The sequence below is a fragment of the Mandrillus leucophaeus genome, unplaced genomic scaffold (assembly GCF_000951045.1).
Source record: "Mandrillus leucophaeus isolate KB7577 unplaced genomic scaffold, Mleu.le_1.0 Scaffold678, whole genome shotgun sequence".
NCBI lineage: Eukaryota > Metazoa > Chordata > Mammalia > Primates > Cercopithecidae > Mandrillus > Mandrillus leucophaeus.
The window spans coordinates 1,291,599-1,314,139 of record NW_012107341.1 but is presented as its reverse complement, the minus strand read 5'-3'; the positions used below and the strand labels follow the sequence as shown (position 1 = coordinate 1,314,139).

At 35.9% G+C, this 22,541-nt stretch overlaps 1 protein-coding gene across 2 annotated transcripts in view; it reads right to left on the bottom strand.

Moving 5' to 3' along the window:
• ZPBP (zona pellucida binding protein) overlaps positions 1-22,541 on the bottom strand; it is a 148,015-nt gene that overhangs the window by 35,114 nt on the left and 90,360 nt on the right. For both annotated transcript variants that reach the window (XM_012002122.1, XM_012002123.1), the window contains exon 7: positions 9,424-9,601. In XM_012002122.1, the coding sequence (XP_011857512.1) occupies positions 9,424-9,601 (178 nt within the window). The remainder of the gene's footprint in view (positions 1-9,423; positions 9,602-22,541) is intronic.

The following is a 22,541-nucleotide window of genomic DNA, read 5'->3' as shown; positions in this document are numbered from 1 at the left end:
GCCAAGCATGTTTCTGCAAAAATAGGAAACCTCATCCTAAAATTCATATGGAATTTCAAGGTACCACAAATAGAACAATCTTAGAAAAGAACAAAGTTGAAGAATCCACATTTCCTGATTTTGAAATGTATTACAAAACTACAGTAATAAAAACAGTGTGATACTGGCATAAAGACATACATACAGACCAATGGAACAGAATAGAGGGCCCAGAAAAAAAACACTTGCACAAATTGTCAACTGATTTTGACAAGGAAGCTGAGACTATTCCATGGGTAAAAGACTGTCTTTTCAACAAATGGTGCTGTGAAGATCGGACATCCACATGCAAATGAATGAAGTTGGACCCTTACCTTACACAGCAAACAAGTAATTTAAAGTAAGTAACACACCTAAGCTAAAACTTTAAAACTGTTAGAAAGCCTAATGACACTGGGGGAAAGTCTGATGACACTGAATTTGGCAATTACTCCTTGGATACAGTAACAAAACCATAGACAACAGAAGAAAAAATCTAGACTTAACTCCAATTGGAAAAATTCATCGTCATCAGGCTTTTCTGGGGGAAAGTCTGATTACACCGAATTTGGCAATTACTGCTTGGATATGGTGACAAAACCACAGGCAACAAAAGAAAAAAATGGACTAAACAAAAATTTATAGCTTTGTGCACTTAGGACATTATCAAGCGAGTAAAAATACAACTCACAGAATGGGGAGAAATATTTGAAAAATCACATATTTGATAAGGTATTAATATCTAGAATATATAGAGAACTCCTAAAACTCAGTAACAAAAAGGCAACCTAATTTAAAATTAGACAAAGGACTTAAACAGACATTTCTCCAAAGAAGATATACAAATGGCCAATAAACACATGAAAAGATGCTCAGTATCAATTAGTCATTAGAGAAATGCAAATCAAGCTCACAATGAGGAACACTTCACATTCACTAAGATGGCTAGTGTAGAAAACAAACAAGTAAGTGTTGGTGTGGAAATGGAGAAACTGGAAGGCTTGTATATTGCTGGTGGTAATATAAAATGGTGCAGCTGTTGTGAAAAAGTTGGACCTCTCACAGAATGACCATATGATTCAGTAATTCTACTCTTAGGTATATATGCAAATATCTGAAAGTTGGGATTCATATAACTGTATACTAATGCTAATAAAAGCATTATTCACTATTGCCAACAGATAGAAACAACCCAAAGACCCATTAATAAATGAACAGATAAATGTAGTAGAATATTATTCTACCGTAAGGAATTTAGTTCTCATACTGGCTACAATATAAATGAACCTTAAAAATACTTTAACTAAAATAAGCCAGACACAGAAAGACAGATACTGTATGATTACACTTATATAAGGTACCAATAGTATACAAATTCATAGAGATCAAAAACAGAACGGAGATTACTGGGAGATGAAGGGAAGGGCTAATGGAGTTATTGTTTAATTAACACAATTTTTGATAGCCATATGAAAAAGATCCTAAATGGATAGTGATGATTGCCCAATATGTTGAATGTACTTACCACTACTGAATTTTACACTTAAAAATGGTTAAAATTCTATATTTTATGCCATGTATAATTTACCAATAAAAAAAAAGCAGAGCTTCTGGGGGACATGGCTAATCAGAAGGTTTGGGCAGGATAATTAGAAGGCAGGCCTGGAACATGTTATGAAGCCACAAAGTGAGAAATTGCTAAAAAAATGAGGAGGGTATATTGAATGAGTACACATTTTACTTTAGATAAACTGTAATGGTGAAATTTTGGATAATTTGAACAACATAATAATGATGGCAATGAAAAATAACTAAAAGAATACAATATTCATAAATCCATAATGGCAAAAAAATAATAAATTGGGAAAGAATATAACTTTCCCTTAGAGCAGAATTATAATCAATAAATATAGAATAATGAATAAAGAAACTGCATTAGGCAAACAACACAGAAACAATTGTCACATGCAGGAATTATCACTGGATGCTAAAATTAGTTCATCATTTGATGTTAAACTTTGTCCACACATTTGCCAAATGTGTGATGAATATGCATGTTTCTGTAGTCTCAAACTACTTTCTAACAAGACTTTAAAACAAAGGAATAAAATAGCATCAGATCTGGTGCTTCCATCCCCTACACTGGGGGACTTGAGTGCAGATTTGTCCAGCCCAGGCGGGAGGCCAAGCTGGGCAGGACTGAGCTGGGCAAACCTGCACTCAAGTCCCCCGGTGCAGGACATGCAAGCACCAGATCTGATGGGGGTCAGATAGCAGTTCTCAAGTCCCTAGAGAAATGCCCCAGTGAGGACTGGAAGAACTGCTGCCATGCCAAAGACCCAGCACAGGGAAATGGAGTGACTAGCTCCACAGCCTAGTGAGCAGTTGTGGGACCCACTTTGCTTTTATCCTCTGGACCCAGTGGCGTTCCCTCCCATGCCCTGACCTTGACAGCAAGTGGGGACAATAAGTCACAAGCAGTTTGCTTTCAGTCTGTGAAACTCAGGCAAATAGCTTCCTGCTACAGTTTCATGAAGGTGGCGGGGGTCGGGGTGTCGCACTCATCTGTCAGTTCTGGCTATGGGGGCTCCTACCCTGCTCAAGACCAGAGTGCCAATCCCCAGTCTGAGATTCTCAAAACCAGTGAGTGTCACTGGTGCTAACTGGCATGTTCCCAAGCAATTCCCTAGGATCTAGGAAAGAAATGGCTTCCTCTTTTGGTACCCAGGTCCAGGAGCATGTTTGGTACACTTCCCGGTGCTGTTCCTTCTCATAGTTTCCTGACTGCTCCCCAAGTCAGATTCAGGGTTTGAGAGGGTCAAGGAGCTCTGCTGTGGCCTGGATTGCCTGGCTACCCAGTGGGAATGTGTATCACAGAGACACTCACTCTCCCTCTCACGTACTGGGCTTTCACACAATTTTCCACTGGACCTCTTCATGTGGGCTACTGCCCATCTTCTTTTCCCAGAATACAAAGTTTTCTTTCACTTTTATATTGAACTCCCGTGTTCTTCCTTGTATAAACATTCTCAGTGTGAATTTTCTCTATATACACTATTTTGCTGTTTCCAAGTGGCTGAGGTGTGCTGGCAAAGCCTCCATTCTGCTATCATTTTTCGGCTTCCAGGATGTCCTGGTATCCTGCATACCAATCTAATTCCTTCAGGTCACAGGTCACAAATGCTTCATAAGAGTCACCTCGGGTCTCCAGTATCTCAGGAGAAGAGGCAGTAGAGATGGGACTCTGGGCCATACACATTGAATTTAAATTGATCGTTTCAGTGAAATATTTTTGGTTCCAATTGTACTTTTTTGTCCCCTTTCCAACTTGGCTTCCTTTGGATAAATAAAATGGAGTTTTGGGGTAACTTTTTTTTTTCTATCTACTAATTGTTACATACATATTATTTTACTATCTTTTAGTGGTTGTCCTAAAGAATACATCACACATCTTAATCTACTATTACATCTAATACAAATCATTACTTATACCAGTTCTAGACAATAGTTGAAACTGAAAACATTTTAATTTTATTTACTCCCTCTTGCTTTTGGTGTTACCATGATCATATATTTAGTGCTACATATTTTAAGCACATAAAGCATTATATATTTTTGTGTAGTCAATATTTATTTACATTTATCTCTATGTTTCTCCTTTCCATTGCCCCTTATGCCATCTTGCATGAACATGTTTCTACCTGGGATCATTCTAAACTAACTGAAAAATTCCCTTTAGTCCTCCTTTGAGTGTAGATTTGCCTACAACAATTCTCTCACATATTATGCCTAAAGGTGTTTTGATTTTCCATCATGTATGATGATATTTCCATCGGGTATAGCATTATAAGTTGACAATTGTTTGATTTCAGCACATGAACATGTCATCTTATTGCCTTTTGGTATCTGTCATGCATTTCCACACACCCCTTCTATCCATGATAGAAAGGAAGGAAGATATGCTGCCTCTTGAATCCTCATGCCCTGACATTTTACCAATGTCTTTAATAGAATGAGTAATTTTTAAATTTTATTGAATCACGCATCTTAATCTACTATTACAATCTTTTTCTAGTTTTTCCAGAAAGAGCTTGGGTCTGCTACAAGCTACTCCAGCATGGCCAGGAGACGCACTACTTTTTGTTTTTTAGCTTTTGACCCAGTAAGTCTTCATGATATTGTTAATTTTTCAACATATCTAAGACAGTTTCACTCAAATAAGTTTTTCAAATTACATGGACTGCTTTTACTGAAAATAAATGTATCAGCCAGGTGCAGTGGCTCACACCTGTAATTCCAGCACTTTGGGAGGCCGAGGCTAGCAGATCACAAGGTCAGTAGATTGAGACCATCCTGGCTAACACGGTGAAACCCCATCTCTACTAAAAACACAAAAAATTAGCTGGGCATGGTGGTGGACACCTGTAGTCCCAGCTACTTGGGCAGCTGAGGCAAGGGAATGGCATGAACCAGGGAGGCGGAGCTTGCAGTGAGCCGAGATTGCGCCACTGCACTCCGGCCTGGGTGACAGAGCAAGACTCCATCTCAAAAAGTAAATAAATAAAAATAAAATGTATCTATTTAAGGAAAATCTGGGCATTCCACACTGCTAATCCATAGAATGACCTATCCATTGGCCATGATTTTTCAATTATTTAGTTTCTTCAGAAATATAATGATTCAAAATAAGAACAATGTCTTTGTGGGTCTAAAAGGCAGATGAATTTTATTTCATACTGATAATAGAAACTATTTACATACATGTAGTGAAAAAGCTGCAAAGGAAACATTTTTTTGTCTCTGATCCTCTGATGTAAAATCAGGGATGCAAGTCTGAGTAGGATAAGTTTATTGACTCTGAAATGCTTTAATAAAAAAAATTTCACCTACTAAACAATTTGTTTTTCCTGCATAATTAACTAAAAGTACAAATGTACAGTTTATTAATAAAACCATCTCAAGATGATTAAATACGCTAACCTGTAACCTAATCATTTCTGACCACTGACACAGTATCTGTGTCACAATGAAAGAACTCCCTACTGGAATTTCCATGTGATTATCAAAAGTCTTGAATAAGCAATAGCTATTCGTTTTTTTTGTTTGTTTTGTTTTGTTTTGTTTTGCTTTGTTTTTTTTTTGAGACAGAGTCTCGCTCTGTCGCCCAGGCTGGAGTGCAGTGGCTGGATCTGAGCTCACTGCAAGCTCCGCCTCCCGGGTTCACGTCATTCTCCTGCCTCAGCCTCCCGAGTAGCTGGGACTACAGGCGCCCGCCACCTCGCCCGGCTAGTTTTTTGTTTCACCGTGTTAGCCAGGATGGTCTCGATCTCCTGACCTCGTGATTCGCCCGTCTCGGCCTCCCAAAGTGCTGGGATTACAGGCTTGAGTCACCGCACCCGGCCAGCTATTCGTTTTTTTTAAAAAGAGAAAGCAATAGGAAAAAAAAAGTTGTCCAATTTATTATTGAGCTACATATTTAATCCATAATAATCAATGGCAAACAGTCTGCTACCTCAGTAGAAGCGTGGGCATCCTGACAAGGTATTGCCTTATCAAAACTAATATTCTGACATTCTATCTATGTGTTGCCTTATCAACATTAATACTCAAGATATCTCAAACTCAGTGTATATAAGAATCACCTAGGAAGCTTATAAATGTAGATGTCTGATTCATAAACGTTGGATATATTTTGAGAAAATCTTTAGGAAATTCTGATACACACGTAAGAGTTTTAAAACCACTGCCATAGTTTAAACAGAAAAAAAATAGGAAGGAGAACTGGGGTATTATGTCAAAGAATGTTACTGGACCTACAAATTTGTTGGGTTTTTTTTTGTTTTTTGAAAAAAATTAGTAGAAATAAAATAGGGGAAAGTTGAATATACAAGCTACACAAAAATAGAAATAATAGAAATTGAAAAGTAAAGCATTTCAGAATCTGTGTTTTAACAATATTCTCTTAAAAACAATGTAATATTTGGCTGGTCTTTGGTTGTAGTATATAATTTATAAAATTATAAGATACTGATAACTCACAAATTTAATAAATCTCTCCTTAAAGTACCCAAACTGACTAACAATAGATGTACATAATAAGCAACGCTAAATGTCAAGTCACAGAGAAGCTTTGCAGTACAACTTAATTTAAAATTACTAAATAAGTTAGGAAAAACAAAAATAACGTAGGTAGAAATGTCAAATCTTCACTAATTTATAAGGAAACAAGCTTTGTCTGCCATCTAGAAAGTAAAATTAAATGAGTAAAAAATGATATCCAAAGGAAAAGAACAAATCTGGTGCTTCTTTCACCTACTATGGAGAAAGTAAACAAACTTCCCTTATGTCATAAACATGCTTTGTCTCAATCTTGTTTGTTGAATATAAACATGGTATATCATTTTATTCTGGACGAAGTTGTTTTATGAAATATCTCATATATTTTATGAGCTCATCATCATTTTATCTAGTAGTTTCATACTTGAATAGATTTTAAGTTCATTTACTGTGTTAATTTTGTCTTTTAACTAGTGTTATCCTAATTTAAAACACAGGGTAATTTGTTAAGTCATTTTCTATTCAGAGAAACATTTAAGTATCTTTTTGAGTAGTTATACGCTTTTCCAAAATGTTAGAGTGATGACCTTCTGTAAAATGAACAAAAATTATTATTATCCTATGGGGTCCTGAATATTGCATTAAGGGAACTGAATCTTGCTTAACAGGAATAACACAAAGACAATTATAAATTAAAATGTTTATTAACCATAAGATGGCACAAAATGAAATTTGGCAACTCACTAATTAATAAGTCTATTGAGCAATGATGATGAGCCCATAAAATCCAAAAAGTAAATTTTATTTTATTTAAGCAAAATTTCCCCCCATAAACTTGATGCTCATTCATGTTGTTGCTTGGATGGTACCTGCTATCCTGGTATACTGCAAAGTAACTTCCTCAAGACTCAAAGACCCACCAAGAAAGCCGTATCACAACTACGTTGAACCTTTCTGATCTATCCTATTGCTAACTCAGTTTTCTTTATATAATCTTCTTGTATTTTTTCCTTTAAGTTTAACAGCCTTTTGTTCCCTAATTGTTTCATGGATGCATCTCTTAAGTATATAAACTCGTGGGCAGAGATCAAATATTCAGAAGAACAAAATAGTATTTTAGAGACAGAAAATATTTTTGAGATTCATGTTAAATTTTCTCATATACTTCTTATGACACGAATAAAAACAATTAATTAACTTGATCAAATAGCATAGCACATAAGTTGAGTGTAATCATTACATGATGAAATTAGAAAACATTACAATTGTGTTGTTACCCAAAGTTTTTAAATACAAAAAAAATTTTAATGATAAAATTATGTGTAATTCTGACATTTAAAACTACTACTTCACTTGAAAGAGCTATGTTTGACAATTTCAAAATACTTATAATTAAGGAGATGCAAATATTTTAACAATTTTAGTTTATCTTAAGTCTTTTTTGAATAATGATATAAATGCATGTAATAGACAGTCTAACTACTATGTTCCAGTTTATTTTGGGGTATTTCTATGTTTTTCTTTACCCTTATCTGTGTTCTGGAGTTTCATATATATATATATATAAAAAAAAATATAATATTATATATTTGTGTTCAGGAGTAATATATAATATGTATTATATTATATGTAATATATTACATTATATTATATTTACATATATAATATATAAATTAATTTTCAGTCTTAAAAGTTTAAAAAATTTACACTAATATCACTAAATTTATACCTGTCATAGTCTGTTTCAGACTATCTATATATATCATCAGTAATTATACATGTCATATATCATTAATTATATACAATATATAATTATATATTTTATATTTATATATGATCTATATATGGCATATATAAATATTTATAATTTGTATATATTACATTATACATAAATATATATTATATGATATAAATAATCATATGGTTCATATATAAATTACAAAATCAGTGATTTTTATATATATAAAATAATATATATAACCACAATTTTAAAAATAGTTACAGAGTTAACAGTTGGAAGTTATTTAATTTGTATTCTATTTCATAATATACCTTGGTACTGTATTTTTTTGAAAGTTCACATATTTAAACAATAACAAAACACAAAAAGTTATAAAGATAACTCTAGCCAAATCAAAGAAAACAAAGTAAAAGGAATATTTAGTGGTCTATTTTATGAAAAGGCTTTTAATGTAACTTAAATTGCAGAAAGAAAGGAGAAAAGAACAATTAGAAATGACTTAATGAGAATGATATTGCTATGATTTGGATATGGTTTGCTTATTCCCATAAAATCTCATGTTTAAATTTAATTCCAAATGTGGCAGTGTTGGGATGTAAGGTGTAGTGGGAGAGGTTTGGGTCATGGGAGCAGATCTCTCATGAATAGATTAATACCCTCCCTCAGGGGTGACCGAGTTCTAATTCTATTAGTTCCTGTGAGAGCTGGCTATACAAAAGAGGCTGGCACCTGCCCCCGTCTCTGGCTTCCTCTCTCACCATGTGATTTCTGCACACTCAGGCTCCCCTTCACGTTCATCTTCTGCCACAGGTAGAAGCAGACCAAGGCCATCACTGAATGCTCAATCTCAAACTTTTCAGCCATCAGAATCATGAGACAAATAAACTTTTTTCCTTTATATACTATCAAGGCTTAAGTATTCTCTTACAGCAATATGAAAGAGACTAAGACAGGTATAAATTTAGTGACATTAGTATAAATTTTTAAAACTCTTTTAAGACTGAAAATTAATTGGCCCATTAACCTCTCAATAATAGAAATGCAAAGACTTTGAATTCATGTGCTCAATCTAAATCAACAGCCTCTACAGAACTCTCTTCTATAGTAAAGATGAAAAAGAAAGAATAAACATCAGAGAGCAGCTCAGATACTGTAGCGCTAGGACCAAAAGTTAGAAAAAACAATTGGTAATAAAACAATTCATATACTTATTTCAAAAGGAAGGAAAAAGTCACAAAGATGTCTACTGTAGACTATACAAACCTAAACTCATCAATAATAGATTCTAAAAGATATGTTAATTGGCTTTTTTTTAAGTCAGGAACTCTAAGTGACTCATAACTATTATTTGTGTTTCCTCCCAGATAACTGCCTAGTGATCCTAAACTCCCTTGCTGTAATATTAATACCAAGGCCAAAATTAAGCCAGATTGTTTTTTCTTTCACATCTTTAGATTCACATAGTCTTTTCAAATACACTACTTTAAATAAACTATGAAAAAATACCTAAATGATGGTAAAAATAAGTGATACGCATTCACTTAGGCTTAATGAAAATAAGTAAATTTTCAACAATATGAAACATGAAATCATAATTCATTACATACCACAGCACTCAGGACATTTTGGATGTTGCTGGACATTCATTCCATACCCTGGAAAGCAGCGATTAATCCAAACCATTTGGAGAGTACCTTCAATATAGTATATTTCAGGTAATCGTTCTGCACGTCTGCCAAGAATTTCTACTTGTTGATTAAAGAATCTCTCTATGAGATTTTTAGCCTAAAATATAAATACAATTTGATGAATTGTTAGCCATAAAAAATGTAATTTTAGAACAAATAAGGATGGCATGTGAATTTACAATTTGAAGAAAACAAAGTCTCAAAGTCTTTATTTTTTCTAGCACTCATAGAATATAAATAAAACACACAAAACTGAAAAGATGTCATCTATATACATCAAATATTTCTAAATGTACTTCCAATTACAATGCAAAGAAATCATTTGAAGATATAACCAAACTTTTTGGTCCCTTTGTATTTTGAATAATATATGGATAAGTATATGAGCAAAATCAAGAAAGCTCTTTGAAATTGATTGAATGATAAGAAATGTAATGTACTTTAAAATAATATATTATAAGCATCTGTAAGAAGCTTATCCTGAGGCACAACATCAACTCTTTTCACAAAGAAAAATTTAATTTAAAAACAAGAAAAAATATAACACATTACAACTTCTAGCTCTGTTTCAAAAATTAAGTCAAAAAAAGCACCATTCTGATCTGTAATTATCTGTATGTTTGTAATAATTATACTGGCTTGCCTCCTAAAATTAACAAGAGCCTTAGACTTCTCTGACTGCTAAAATCTATGCATTCATGTATGAGGTATGCATAAATTCAAACTGCTACAAGCTAGTTAGTTCTACTCCACTCTGCCACACTAATTTCCACCTCCAATCTAGTCAGGAGCAGGGATAAATGGACCACACAGGCTGATCTATAACCACTAATGGTGCACCTCATGTCTACTGAGTTCTTCCAATATCTTGCAAGTTACACTCCTTCCATTACAATTTCTATAATGCCCAGATTCTCCCATGCAAAAACACCCACAAAGGGTGATAAAATAACTGTTTCATACATAAAGTAACTTAAAATACTGCATAAAATTATTTTCAGGTTATCTGTATAAGGCAGTGGTTCATAACCTTTTTGGTACTAGGGAATGGTTTTACAGAAGACAGTTTTTTCACAGACCAGGGTGGCAGGATGTTTTTGGGATGAAACTGTTCCACTTTAGATCATCAGGCATTAAGATTCTCATAAGGAACGTGCAACCTAGATCTCTTGCATGTGGAGTTTACAATAGGGTTTGTGATCCAATGAGAATCTAATGCTGTCACTGATCTGACAGGAAGTGGAGCTCCGGCAGTAATGTTCGCTTGCTGCCACTCTCCTTTGGCTGTGTGGCCTGTTTCCTATCAGGCCATGGACTGGTACTAGTCCAAGGCCGGGGGATTGGGGAACACTAGTATAAGGTATATATGAAACATAAATAAATTTTCTATTTAGACTTGGGTCCCATCCCCATGATATCTCATTATATATATGCAAATACAGCAAGTCCTCAAATAATATCCCTTCCTTCAATGTCATTTTGTTATAATGTTGAAGAGAAAAAAATGCTTCCCAGCTAGGCCACTGTGCACGTGGAGTCTGCATGTTCTCCCCATGTCTGCATGAGTTTTCTCCAGGTACTCTGGTTTCCTCCCACATCTCAAAGATGTATGTTATATTAATTGGCATGGCTAAATTGTCCCCCTAGGAGTAAGCGTGGATGTGTGTGAGTGCACCCTGTGATGGAATAGTATCCTGTCCAGCGTTGGTTCCCACCTTGAGCCCTGAGCTACTTGAATAGGCTCCAGCCACCAGTGACACTGAACTGGAACAAGTAAATAACTATCATACTTTGTTTTCATTACTCTTTCTTAAATATATGTGTTTCTCACATTTATTTCAATGTTTAATATTAGAAGTGTTTTGGGTCTTTATTTTGAAATGTGGTTACATTTTTGCAACCAGAAATATGCCAGAGGAATTTAACTCTCATTTATATCATTTAGCCTGTGGTAAAGTTGTTTTGTTATATGTCATTTTGCTTAAAGTTGCAGTTTCCAGAAGTCTATTGATGAAATTAAGTGAAGACTTACTGTATTTCAAAATCTGAAAATATCTGAAATCTAAAATACTTCTGGTTCCAACCATTTCAGATAAAGGATATTCAAAATATGTATAAATGTGTTATGAAAGTAATTGCATTTAAATTTGAGACTATAATTAAAACTGTCAGGAGACACATTCCTAATCACTCAGATTAGGTCATACAGAGCCTAATTAGGCTTCTAATACCCCATGAAAAAACAAAAAAAAAACCTAAATGAAGTTAGACCTGAGAAAACCTAGTGATAGATGCAGGAGGCAGATAAGGGAGGATCCCTGGAGAATCCCCGACCTGCCCCACAAGTGTTTACATCAGATGCTTTTGTGCAGATGTGGGAACCTGCCCAGGGTCTTGTCTGTGCATGCTGGCAACAGACTGGGGGCCTGCCTGCACACTGGGAAAAGGGGGTGCAGCCAGTGGGGATTCACACCTTAAGCAGTGAGAAGGGTCCTCTTCAGCTCATATGTGTGGTGATCTGGTATTCAATCTGTGAGTTGGAAGCCTGCTGGCAGAACCCCTTTTTTTTCACTGAGAGCTTTCTTTAATAAATTCCGCTCTCCTCAAACTTTCAATGTGTCCATATGCCTAATTTTTCCTGGTTGTGTGATAAGGACCTGGATTTTAGCTGAACTAAGGAGCAAAATATTTTGCATCATTTTGGTGGCCCATGTGGGGACATGAGGAAAGGTGAGTAAAATGCAGACCAAAGCATCTTTTCCCCTCTTGTATCTGAGCCTTTTTGTCCTTGGACTTCTGAGAGTAGAAGAAACTGCATCCCCTACCCACCATTGCTCTTGGGGGTCAGGAATGTCAACCTTGGTCTAACCTAGCCTTTTCTATGGCATTTTCCTTCTTTTTTTCAGGACTGTAATGGCACCACCCCACCCCAATGGCCGCAGGCACCCATGGGACTAAAAGGCAAGCAGCATCACCTGTTCCCCCTTCCCTCCCAGCTGGGGCTGGGGCCCATGCCCAAAGGGTCCTGCGTGGCAGGCTGGCCAGCATTCCCTGCCATGTGTGTGTCCACAGGGTCTTCCCCTCCCCTGGCCAAGAAGTCCAGCTCTGTTCCAGCCCCAGGGAAGAAACAGCAATTAAGTTTCCCTCTTTGTTGGAGGAAACCATTTGCACAAGAATAAGAGGTTCTTCCCCCAGTTAACACAGCCCTGAACGTTAAGCTGTTTTTATTTTCTTATTTTTTTTTTACTCCACCAAGTCAAGAGTTAACTTTTACGCGAAAGGCTTTTTTCCTTTCAGAAGACATTTTACTAGGCCAGGACCCTAACTATCACTGTTTATATTCTCCATAAAGTTTTATTTATGAAAAAGGATTTGTGAGGCTGGTCTTAAGTTACAGCCAATCTGGAGTGCTTTACATGTCTTTACGGTTCTGTCAAAAAGAGGGGTACCTAAGGATGCGATATGGGCCCAGGACTCCACAGGCCCTCTATTAAAGCCAGTCTGGCAAACTGGTCAGTGGCAAACTTTGCTGCAGGCCTTCATCTTGTTTTATGTCCTTGGAAGCATGATCTTACTGTAAGCAGGTGGCAGTGCTTTGTTTCAGCCTCCAACATTTTACAATGGCAGCCTGGGTTCAAATCTTGGCTTAGGGGAGTGAGTCCTTTCTGGTTTGCTATCTGTGTGACCTTTGACATTTGTTGATTCTCTTACCCTCCACCAACCGCCTTGAATTTTCCTCTCTGAGCACCTGGGAGATTACCTTTGATAAAGTTTCAAAGCTACAAATATTGGCTGTTTGGCATGGATAAAGTCAAGTAATAAGGGATTTAAAAGGATTTTTTTTTAAAGAGCACTCAGCTTAATTCAAAATGGATATCCAAGTTATGAGTATATTTAAAAGGCCTTTATGTTTTTCTCTTCCTGAACTTTATTTTCCTGGAAAAAGATTTTTTTCTCAGCTGACTAAACTATTTGTCTCCATTTTGCCTTGCCAATCTTAATGCATGCATGAGACACCCTAAGATAATTTCTCATGGCCTGGGACTCCTTGGGAAAAACAGAAAAGGTGCCACAAATTCCATTTTGGGAGAGACCTCTGTTTTCTTAAAGAAGCCCCAGGAATTAGAGGTGGATAGATCCCTCTCAAAATCTGTTTTTATCTTCCAGCTATACCTGTTTAATAGGCCCTGGAAACTGCATGCTTTCCTAGCCTTGCTTTAAGCCTTTCCTAGCCTTAGAGAGTTCCATCCAGAGGCCAATAATCCAATGAGGAGACTGGCAAATGAAAAGTCTTATAGTTACTGAATCTTCTTCTGCCTTTCTGTGTAGTTATATATGTGTTTTGTGTGTGAGTGTGCATGTGTGTGTGTGTGTGATGTCTATAAAAAAGAGCTCTAATTAACTGACTTTAAAGAATGATAAACACTTGGATCAAATATTTTTTAAAAGGAAAATAAAAGCTGTGGTACCTTTTAGTTCACATGACATTAATTTTTGAAAAATAAAAATAGTCTTAAAGATTATTGGTAAAATGCAGATGTTGTCAAAATGTAAATTTTTGACTAGGGTTAATTTAGGATTGTTTTGAATTTGATAAGATAAAGCTAAAAGTTCAAACAAGTTGTGGAAAAACTGTAAAAATTAATCTTGCAAAAGAAATTTCATGTGTGGATACATTAAATTCAACAGGGTATTATATGGTTTGTCTGTAAATTAAGCATTAAAATAAAAGCACAACAAAATACTCTTAATGCACTAATCTGCTCTTTAGCTAAATCTGTAAAGGGTTATAAGAGGTTTTTGCTTTTAAAAAAAATCCTAAGTCATCATTTTGGAAAAATAAATAATACGGAAATTTGGAATTCTTTCATATCATCAAGTGTTTTAAACCTCTAACATACTTAACAGGCCTCCCCAAATCAAACTTCAGTTTCAAAAATTGTCTTTCCTGACACCTAGCTTGATGCTACAGGGGGCCCCTGAAGCATCTAGAAGAGTGATAAACAGGATTATCTGACATGCTTAGGTACATGGGATTGCCAAAATGATGCTTAATCTCTAATTTAGGTTATATTTTATGTAATAGTGTTAATATATGTTCCAAAATTGTATGGGATTTCTAAAATTCTGAGTATATGCTATCAATCACAATTAAGGTCATTATGCTAAGTTATTATGAACCACGGAGATAACCAAATTTCTTTGTTAATCATGTTTCAAACTGTAACCACCATGGACATTTTGTTATTCACAGAAAATTGTTGTCTTATTTTAATCCTCTTCAAAGGATGGTTTATAATCAGTCACAAAACTCTGACAGGTGGTCTCAAATGCAGGATTCTGAAAACTTTGGAGATTGTGACATTGGAATAAAGGAAAAACATACAGGACTCATGAAGAGCTGAAATGTTCACAAATATCAAGCAAAACAAGAGTTAACTGAATGGACTGAACTAATAGAAAACTGAAGTAAGGTTTTCAGTAATGACTTTTGATTGGAACATTGCTGATCTTTGTTTTGTTTTTCAGAGTCAAGGAAGCTTATTTTGAGCTATTTACGACCTTTAATAATTGAGTAAGTTATACTCCTATGAACAAAATTTGGAGCATATTTGTGTCTCTCTTTCTGCATCGCTTCTTCAGAATTGGGAAACTAGTTCTGAGTATTCTTAACTTATGCCAATATAGTTGTTTGCATCAGTGCAATAAGAATCCATTTTCTTTTGCAACAGGAACGCAATTGGAGAAACTGGTTGTTTTACCAAAGCTTTGACTGGAAGGGTTTGCTTCCATTTAAGGAATCAAGCTCAACTTGCAGTGCTGATAAAGGTCCCATGGGAGGAAATGGCCTCATCCCTTGTGTACACAGTCCCTGTATGGGGTTCCTAATCTGCGGTGAGTAAAGAATGTCAGTTTCTAACAGGCCCAAGAACCCCATGCTCTAGGAACCTCAAAAAGAGAGGATTTTGCCCAACTCACAGGTTTGAGGGTACAAACCCATGGCTGGGCTTGGCTTTACAAAGTCCTATCTGAGATTCCTTGTGGAACAGAGTTCCATCAAAGCGGATCTAAAAGGTCTATGTAAAAATAATTATTCTCTTTGCACTTTATGCAAATAATCAGACCAAGTATAAGACTGAAGTCTATTTTGCAAACAAGTTAGTCCTATCATGATTTGTTTTTAACAAAAATGAGGACCAGAGAGAGAGAAATTTTGTTTCAGAACTTATCATACATTTGTCATGAAAATCTACACTCATTAGTTGCTTTTAAGTTTTTGCCTACATTTTAGAGTAACCCTGTTTATTCCTGTGAAACAACCAGCAATCTCTGACTGCAGACCAGAAGGTAAAAAAGGGTATGGGTAATGTAAAAATCTGAATCAATATTCTAGTTCTGAGTAATTATCCTGAAAATCCGGCCATGTGAAAGGAATAAATAGGGTGCTCATCACCTGGAGTTTTCCTTAACGGAGCCAAAGTCAAGACCCATCACCCAAATCTTAGCAAGTGTAACTATAGCCACCAGTTTTCTTGGCATGTCACAGGATATCCTTTTCTCTCCCTTGTTGGAAGAGGACTCAATTTTACAGCTTCACCTTAGCATTCAGCTTATGGTAAAGAGTCCATGCCATCTCCCCAAAACACATTTTTGTCCCAAATTCAATTCCAAGCTTCAGGTCAAAGCCCTAGGAAGAGAACTGGATCTAAGGGATCCAGAGGCAGACAATAATGGAAGTTAAAAGGCACAGAGCAGGTAAGCATGACTAATTCCTGTTGATTAAGCCAAGTCTCCCATTTAACGGATAAATGCCATGCTAGTATCCATGGCATAAATGAGGCCTAGAAAACTCAAAGGCTACTGACAGCAGAGAGGGGATAGGGCATATGTGGGTAAGAGCAGATATTCCCACCCCTTTGGGCACCCTCTGTTAACATGGGTGAAAGCCATGGACAGCACCCTGTCACAGTCACCAGACTCAGGGATACAAGGACAGATGAAAGAAAGAAGGATGCCTCACTTTCTCTCCCTCATATACTCTGGGTATTCACTAGGAAGAGAAGGGAAACTGGGATGAGTCGCCCTTCCTCTTTCTAGATGAGTAGCCATTCATCTTCAGTCTGTACCCCTTTGGAATGCACACTGAAACCTTGGGACTCCTTTGAAAAAAAGCCCCCTGTAAAGAAAAGCTTTATAGAGGGATTAAGTATATATGAGCGGGATTATATTTTACAATAATTGGTCAATGGTTCAGGAAACAAAAAAAACTTACCGTTTCAACAATGAGCAATCTGTAAAATATGTACATTCTTGCATGAAAATGAACAGCTTATTTTAATTACTACAATCTGTCCTACTGACCATGCCAAACTCATTGGGAATAAATATGACTGGAACAGCTTTAATATATGTTCTAGATTGGTCTAACAAACCTAACAAGAAGTCTAACAAGATTAGTTAACTAATTAGTCTAACAAGAAGGCAGCAACTAGCATTATGGGTGTTTTAGGATAGGCAACAGATATCATACAAGATTATAGTCTAACTAAGGCTCAAATATCCACTAGGAGAGAACTAGTATTTACAAGGTGTTACAGATATTATACCTAAAAAATAGAGTCCTTTGAGTATCTCTGATTAACACCTATATTTGGGAATCTCTGGGATAAATGACAATAATAATCAAAAGGGGTTGGAAAAATAATTTTTGAAAGGAGATGGAAACACAAAGTGTCTTGAATGAACTGGAAAGAAATGTGAATTTTTATAGAAAAGGGATTATTTTGATGATCAGAATGCAAATAAGAGGTAGGGGTGTACAGACTTTATAACATAAAGTCTCTACAGATAACTATAAAAATGATTAATCAGAAACTCAAAATTGTCCCTCTCTCATTAGGAACATCAGAACAGGAATAATGTGATCTCATATTACTGATATGAGATCTCATATTAGAGATATATGAGATAGAGCTAAATTTGAGAGCAAAAGCAAAGGAATGAGGAAGAAAGTAAGGGTTATATAACAATTTGAATTCTATGAAAGTTGGAATTCGATCCTAATAAACAATTAATCCTAAAACTTCAGATCAGAAAATTTTCACTTTGCAATGTGGGGACAACTTCAATCCTGAAGCAAAAAGCAAAACAATCCATTCTTCACTATGTTTTTTCTCCAGAAACTGAAACATGCACTAGAAAATTAGGCTCTTCAAAAGAAAGATTAAAGACAAATTGTAATTTATATTTTGAAATTATTAGAGATGTAAACTGCTATATTAAGTTTTTTTAAGTAGTATATTTCTCATTGAAAAAAGCAGATGAAACAGAGAGTGGGCAGGTAGAAATGAAATTTAAAAATAGGAAAAATATGTCTATTTTTAACCTTGTGGTGTACTAGATACCTTGAAAAAACCTCCTGTCAAAAATCACCTAATTGAAACAAAGACTTTGTATAGTCGCATTTCTACAATAGGAGAGGGTGGGAGAAAGAAAGGGAAGAAAGAGAAGGAAAGGGAAAAAGAAAAGCAAAAATGTAGGAAGGAAAGGAGAGAAAGAAGGAAAAGGAGATGAGAGTTAAAACTGAGGGGAAAACTACAAACCTAATGATAGCTACGTCCCTAATTCACAGTGGACAAAGAAAATAAAACGGATTACAAATGGGAGAAAACAAGGATTCTTAGAGGGTGGTAGAGGCAGAGGGGGGTAAAGAAGTTGGAGAAGAAAAACTCCAGTGTGAATTCTTAGACCAAAGTAGCTATCTACTTACTGATAAAGGTCTAAAAAGCATGACTTTATCAACCGGAATTATGAAGTAAATAATGAAATGAAGAAACAGTTGAAGCCACAACAGCCAAATTAGATCATCAAGCAATTCATATAATTGAGTATCAGTTATGTAAAATACAGAATGACTTTAAAAGTATATTTTAAAATATATAAGCTTAAAATGGAATGAAAACATAAGGTAATTTTTATCATGAAAAGAGAGAAAACACATTTGAAAAATAAATTATTTGAATACACATAATGAATGGAGTGAAATTAAAAATTAAATAGACAGCTTTAGCAGCAGATTAGACCTAAATGTAGCCACAACAATGAAATACAATGAATATCTGAAGATTATATTCAACATGAAAAACATAAACAGCTAGAAAAGAATATTACAAAAGAGAGATGGAGAAATCAATGAGAAAATCCAAATTATAGTGAATAGAAATTTCATTATTTTAGATAACTTCATTGAGATGTAATTTACATAAAATGTATTTATTGCAAGTGTACTGCTGAACACAAAAGCAAATGTAGAAAAGGGAATTTTCAAAACAATCCTGGCTGAAAATTTTTCTTAACTGCTGACAGCCAATGAATACTCAGATCTGGGAGGCACAATAAATTCTGGAAGAAAAATGACAAGAGAACAAAGGACTAAACTATAAGAAGAAAAGCAAATAAATAAATAAAATTGTGGGTAAATCTAAACAGACACTGATATTCTGAAACAATCTCAATAATAAGTAGAAAAATTAAAAGAATAGAACTCAAATAGTAGAAACTAAAACAATGAAAGATAAAAGCAAGTCAGGAGAGTTAAAGGTTCTTAAGGCCTTGCATTTTTCAGCAGTGTAAAATAAACTAACTTTCAGTACTGCTGCCTAGTATATATGTTAAAACTTGAAGCAAAACCACTAAAATAAATATTTAAAGTGTACAACATCAAACAACAGAAAAAATATGGTAAAAAAAAGTTTAATCAATTAAAAGAGGAAAATCTGAAAAACAGAAAACCAGGATAAATTATACAGAAGAGAATGCTGACAATCAATCCACATAGAGTAATAATTGTGATATGTAAATAATAAACTACCAAGGTAGAGCTATGAAAAGGAATCATTTTTAAAAGACACAATCTAAAGAAGGCAAAATAAAAGGAAAAGGGCTACAGATAGGAAAAATAGAAAGAAATGGAAAGATGGTGGATTTAAATCCAAATATATGGATAACGAAATTAAATGCAATTAATTTAAACATTCCAATTAAAATGAAACGATTGTTAACTGGATTGAAAAGCAGCCACCAACTATAGTCTATGAACAATAAATGTTTTTCTCTATATTAAAAGCAATTATACAATAAAATTTAAAAACATCTGTAACAACATTAAGTAAGAAATACTTAGAACAAAAATCTTCCCATTCACTGATGAATGGGGCCTAATGTAATCAACCTGTCACCAGGTAGCTGGCTGATCACTATGAAGAATGGTGTCATGTAACAGGGTTCAGTGTGGGTTTCTGTTGTTGGCAGACTGGGCACTTAGTGGTGGCCACAGTCATAGCAGCCTTAGTGAATGGGAATCCATATTGCTGAACCCATGCATAATCTCATGCCCACCACCATGGCCATGTAGTTCATGAGCACATTGGGACATGACTGTGGTGGCTGAGGAGAGAGGCTGATTAGTATCCACAGAAGGGGTCATCCCATCCCCTGCCTTATTAAAATTCTCCTTTGCTGTGGTCACCCATGAACATTCACATGGGACACACATATCTTCACTTTCTGCCCATTCAAAGAGGTCTTTCCACATTCCTCTTCTCCAAGTATCTTTGTCACCCAATTTCCAATTATTATCTTCCCAAGTCTCTGAATATCCAGCCAAACCACTGGCGACAGCCCAAGAATTAATATATAATACCACATCTGGCCATTACTCCTTCCAATTGCACAATTTTGACGCATTGCCCAAAGTTTTCCCCACTGAGATTTTCCTTCACAACTGTCCTTCAGGGTTGTCCCAGGCAGGAGGCTGTAGTCCAACAGCTGTCCACCTTTGGGTGGCCCTGCATATTGTTGAGAACCATCTGTAAACCAGGCCTGAGTTCTTCCTCTGTCAATTGATCATAGAGAACTCACCATGAAGCCATAGGTAAAGACTGGGAGAGAGAAGCAGTGTAGCAAGAATGGGGAACATGGGCATTTGAGCCACTTCTTCATTAATTTACTTGTGCTTCAAGGTCTGCTCAGGCCCAATCAAGTGAATACCATCTCCATCTGATAACAGTGTTGTTGTGCATGATCAACTTTATAGCTTAGTGGGCTAGCTAACACCCAGTTCATGATGGGTAGCTCAGGTCACATGGTAACCTGGTGGACGATGGTCAAGCATTCAATATTTCCTAAGACCCTGTAGAAGAAGCTGTCTCTCTGAAGGAGAGTAATTATCAGCAGATGTCAGGGCCTTGCTCCAAAATCCTAAAGGTCTGTGATATGATTCACATATTCGGGCCTGTCAAGGGCTCCAAGCAGCATCCTTATCAGCCACTGATACTTCAACCACCATCGGATTTGCTGGATCATATAGACTACATGGCACAGCAGCTTGTACAACAGCCTAGATCTGTTGTAGATCCATTTCTCTTGTTCTGGGCCCATCAGACCTAGCAGCTATCAGGTGACTATGTAAATGTGCCAGAGTAACACACCCAAATGAGGAATATGTTGCCTCTAAAATATAAATAAGCCTACTAGGCATTGTACCCCTTTTTTGATTGAAGGAGGACCCAGATGCAACAACATACCCTTTGCCCTGTATTATCTCAAGAGGCCTCATACCACTGAACCCCTAGAAATTTCACTGAGGTAGAAGGTCCCCAAATTTTAATCAGATTTATTTCTCACTCTCTGACACATAAAATGTCTTATCAATAAATCTAATAAAAACTAATAAACTAATCTTTCATCTTATTGTGCAAAAGTGAAGAACTGAAACTTCTGGGGAAGTTCTACAAAATTTTACCATGATAAAATCAGAGACTTCAAAGAATCTCACCTTATGAATTGTACAGTATTTGCTATGATAGAAACCTAAAATTTTCTCCTGGAGGCTTTTTAATGCTTGGAGACAAAAACTTTAAACAATTTAAGGCAGAAATAATTGAACACCTTTTCCTTATTCTTTCCACTCCCATCAGTTTTTCATTTGTTACACATATAGGTGGGGGAAAAAAGAAAACCTGTTCCTCTTTTTTGTATCTGGTAATGCAAGGAACATAAAATTACTGAGAACGTCTGCCTCTGGCCAATAATTAGTAACAGGGACTGCCACTTGATATAAACAAAAAACAGACAAAATATATGAAACAACAGTTTGCAAGACAGACACTGGGCATCTTGCAATGAAAGAGAATAATCCATTCCTTAAGAGCACAAAACAAATAAGGTCAGGTGTCTGAATACTTTACCTTGCTACCTTGAACAAGTTTTAGCTGTGGTAATGATGGGAAACCCAGGAGGACCCCTGACTTGAAAAGATGGAAATTAGAATCTGGGAATATGCCAACATGACTATTGTTAGTAGTAAAATGTAAAAAAAAAAAAAAAAGAGACAGCTGCATAGAGTGAGTCCTCAGAACTGTGAGGGTTATCCTCAAGTATTAATACTTATTTTATATGAATGTATGCATGTATTTTTTTAGATAGGTCTTGCTCTGTCACCCAGGCTGCAATGCAGTGGCACAACCAAGGCAGCCTCCTAAATAGCTGGGGCTACAGGCACACACACTACCATACGTGGCTAATTTTTAATTTTTTGTAGAGACAGTGTATTAGTCTGTTCTCATACTGCTAATAATGACATGCGTGTATTAGTCTGTTCTCACACTGCTAATAATGACATGCCTGAGACTGGGTAATTTATAAAGGAAAGAGGTTTAATGGACTCACAGTTCCACATGGGTGGGGGTCCTCACAATCATGATGGAAGGCAAATGAGGAGCAAAGTTACATCTTACATGGCAGCAGGCAAGAGAGCTTGTGCAGGAGAACTCTCACTTATAAAACCATCAAATCTCATGAGACTTATTCACTACCATGAGAACAGTATGGGAAATACTGCCCCCATGAGCCAATTATCCCCACCTGGCCCTGCCCTTGACATGTGGAGATTATTACAATTCAAGGTGAGATGTGGGTGGGAACACAGCCAAATCATATCAGACAGGGTCTCATTACGTTTCCCAGGCTAGTCGTGA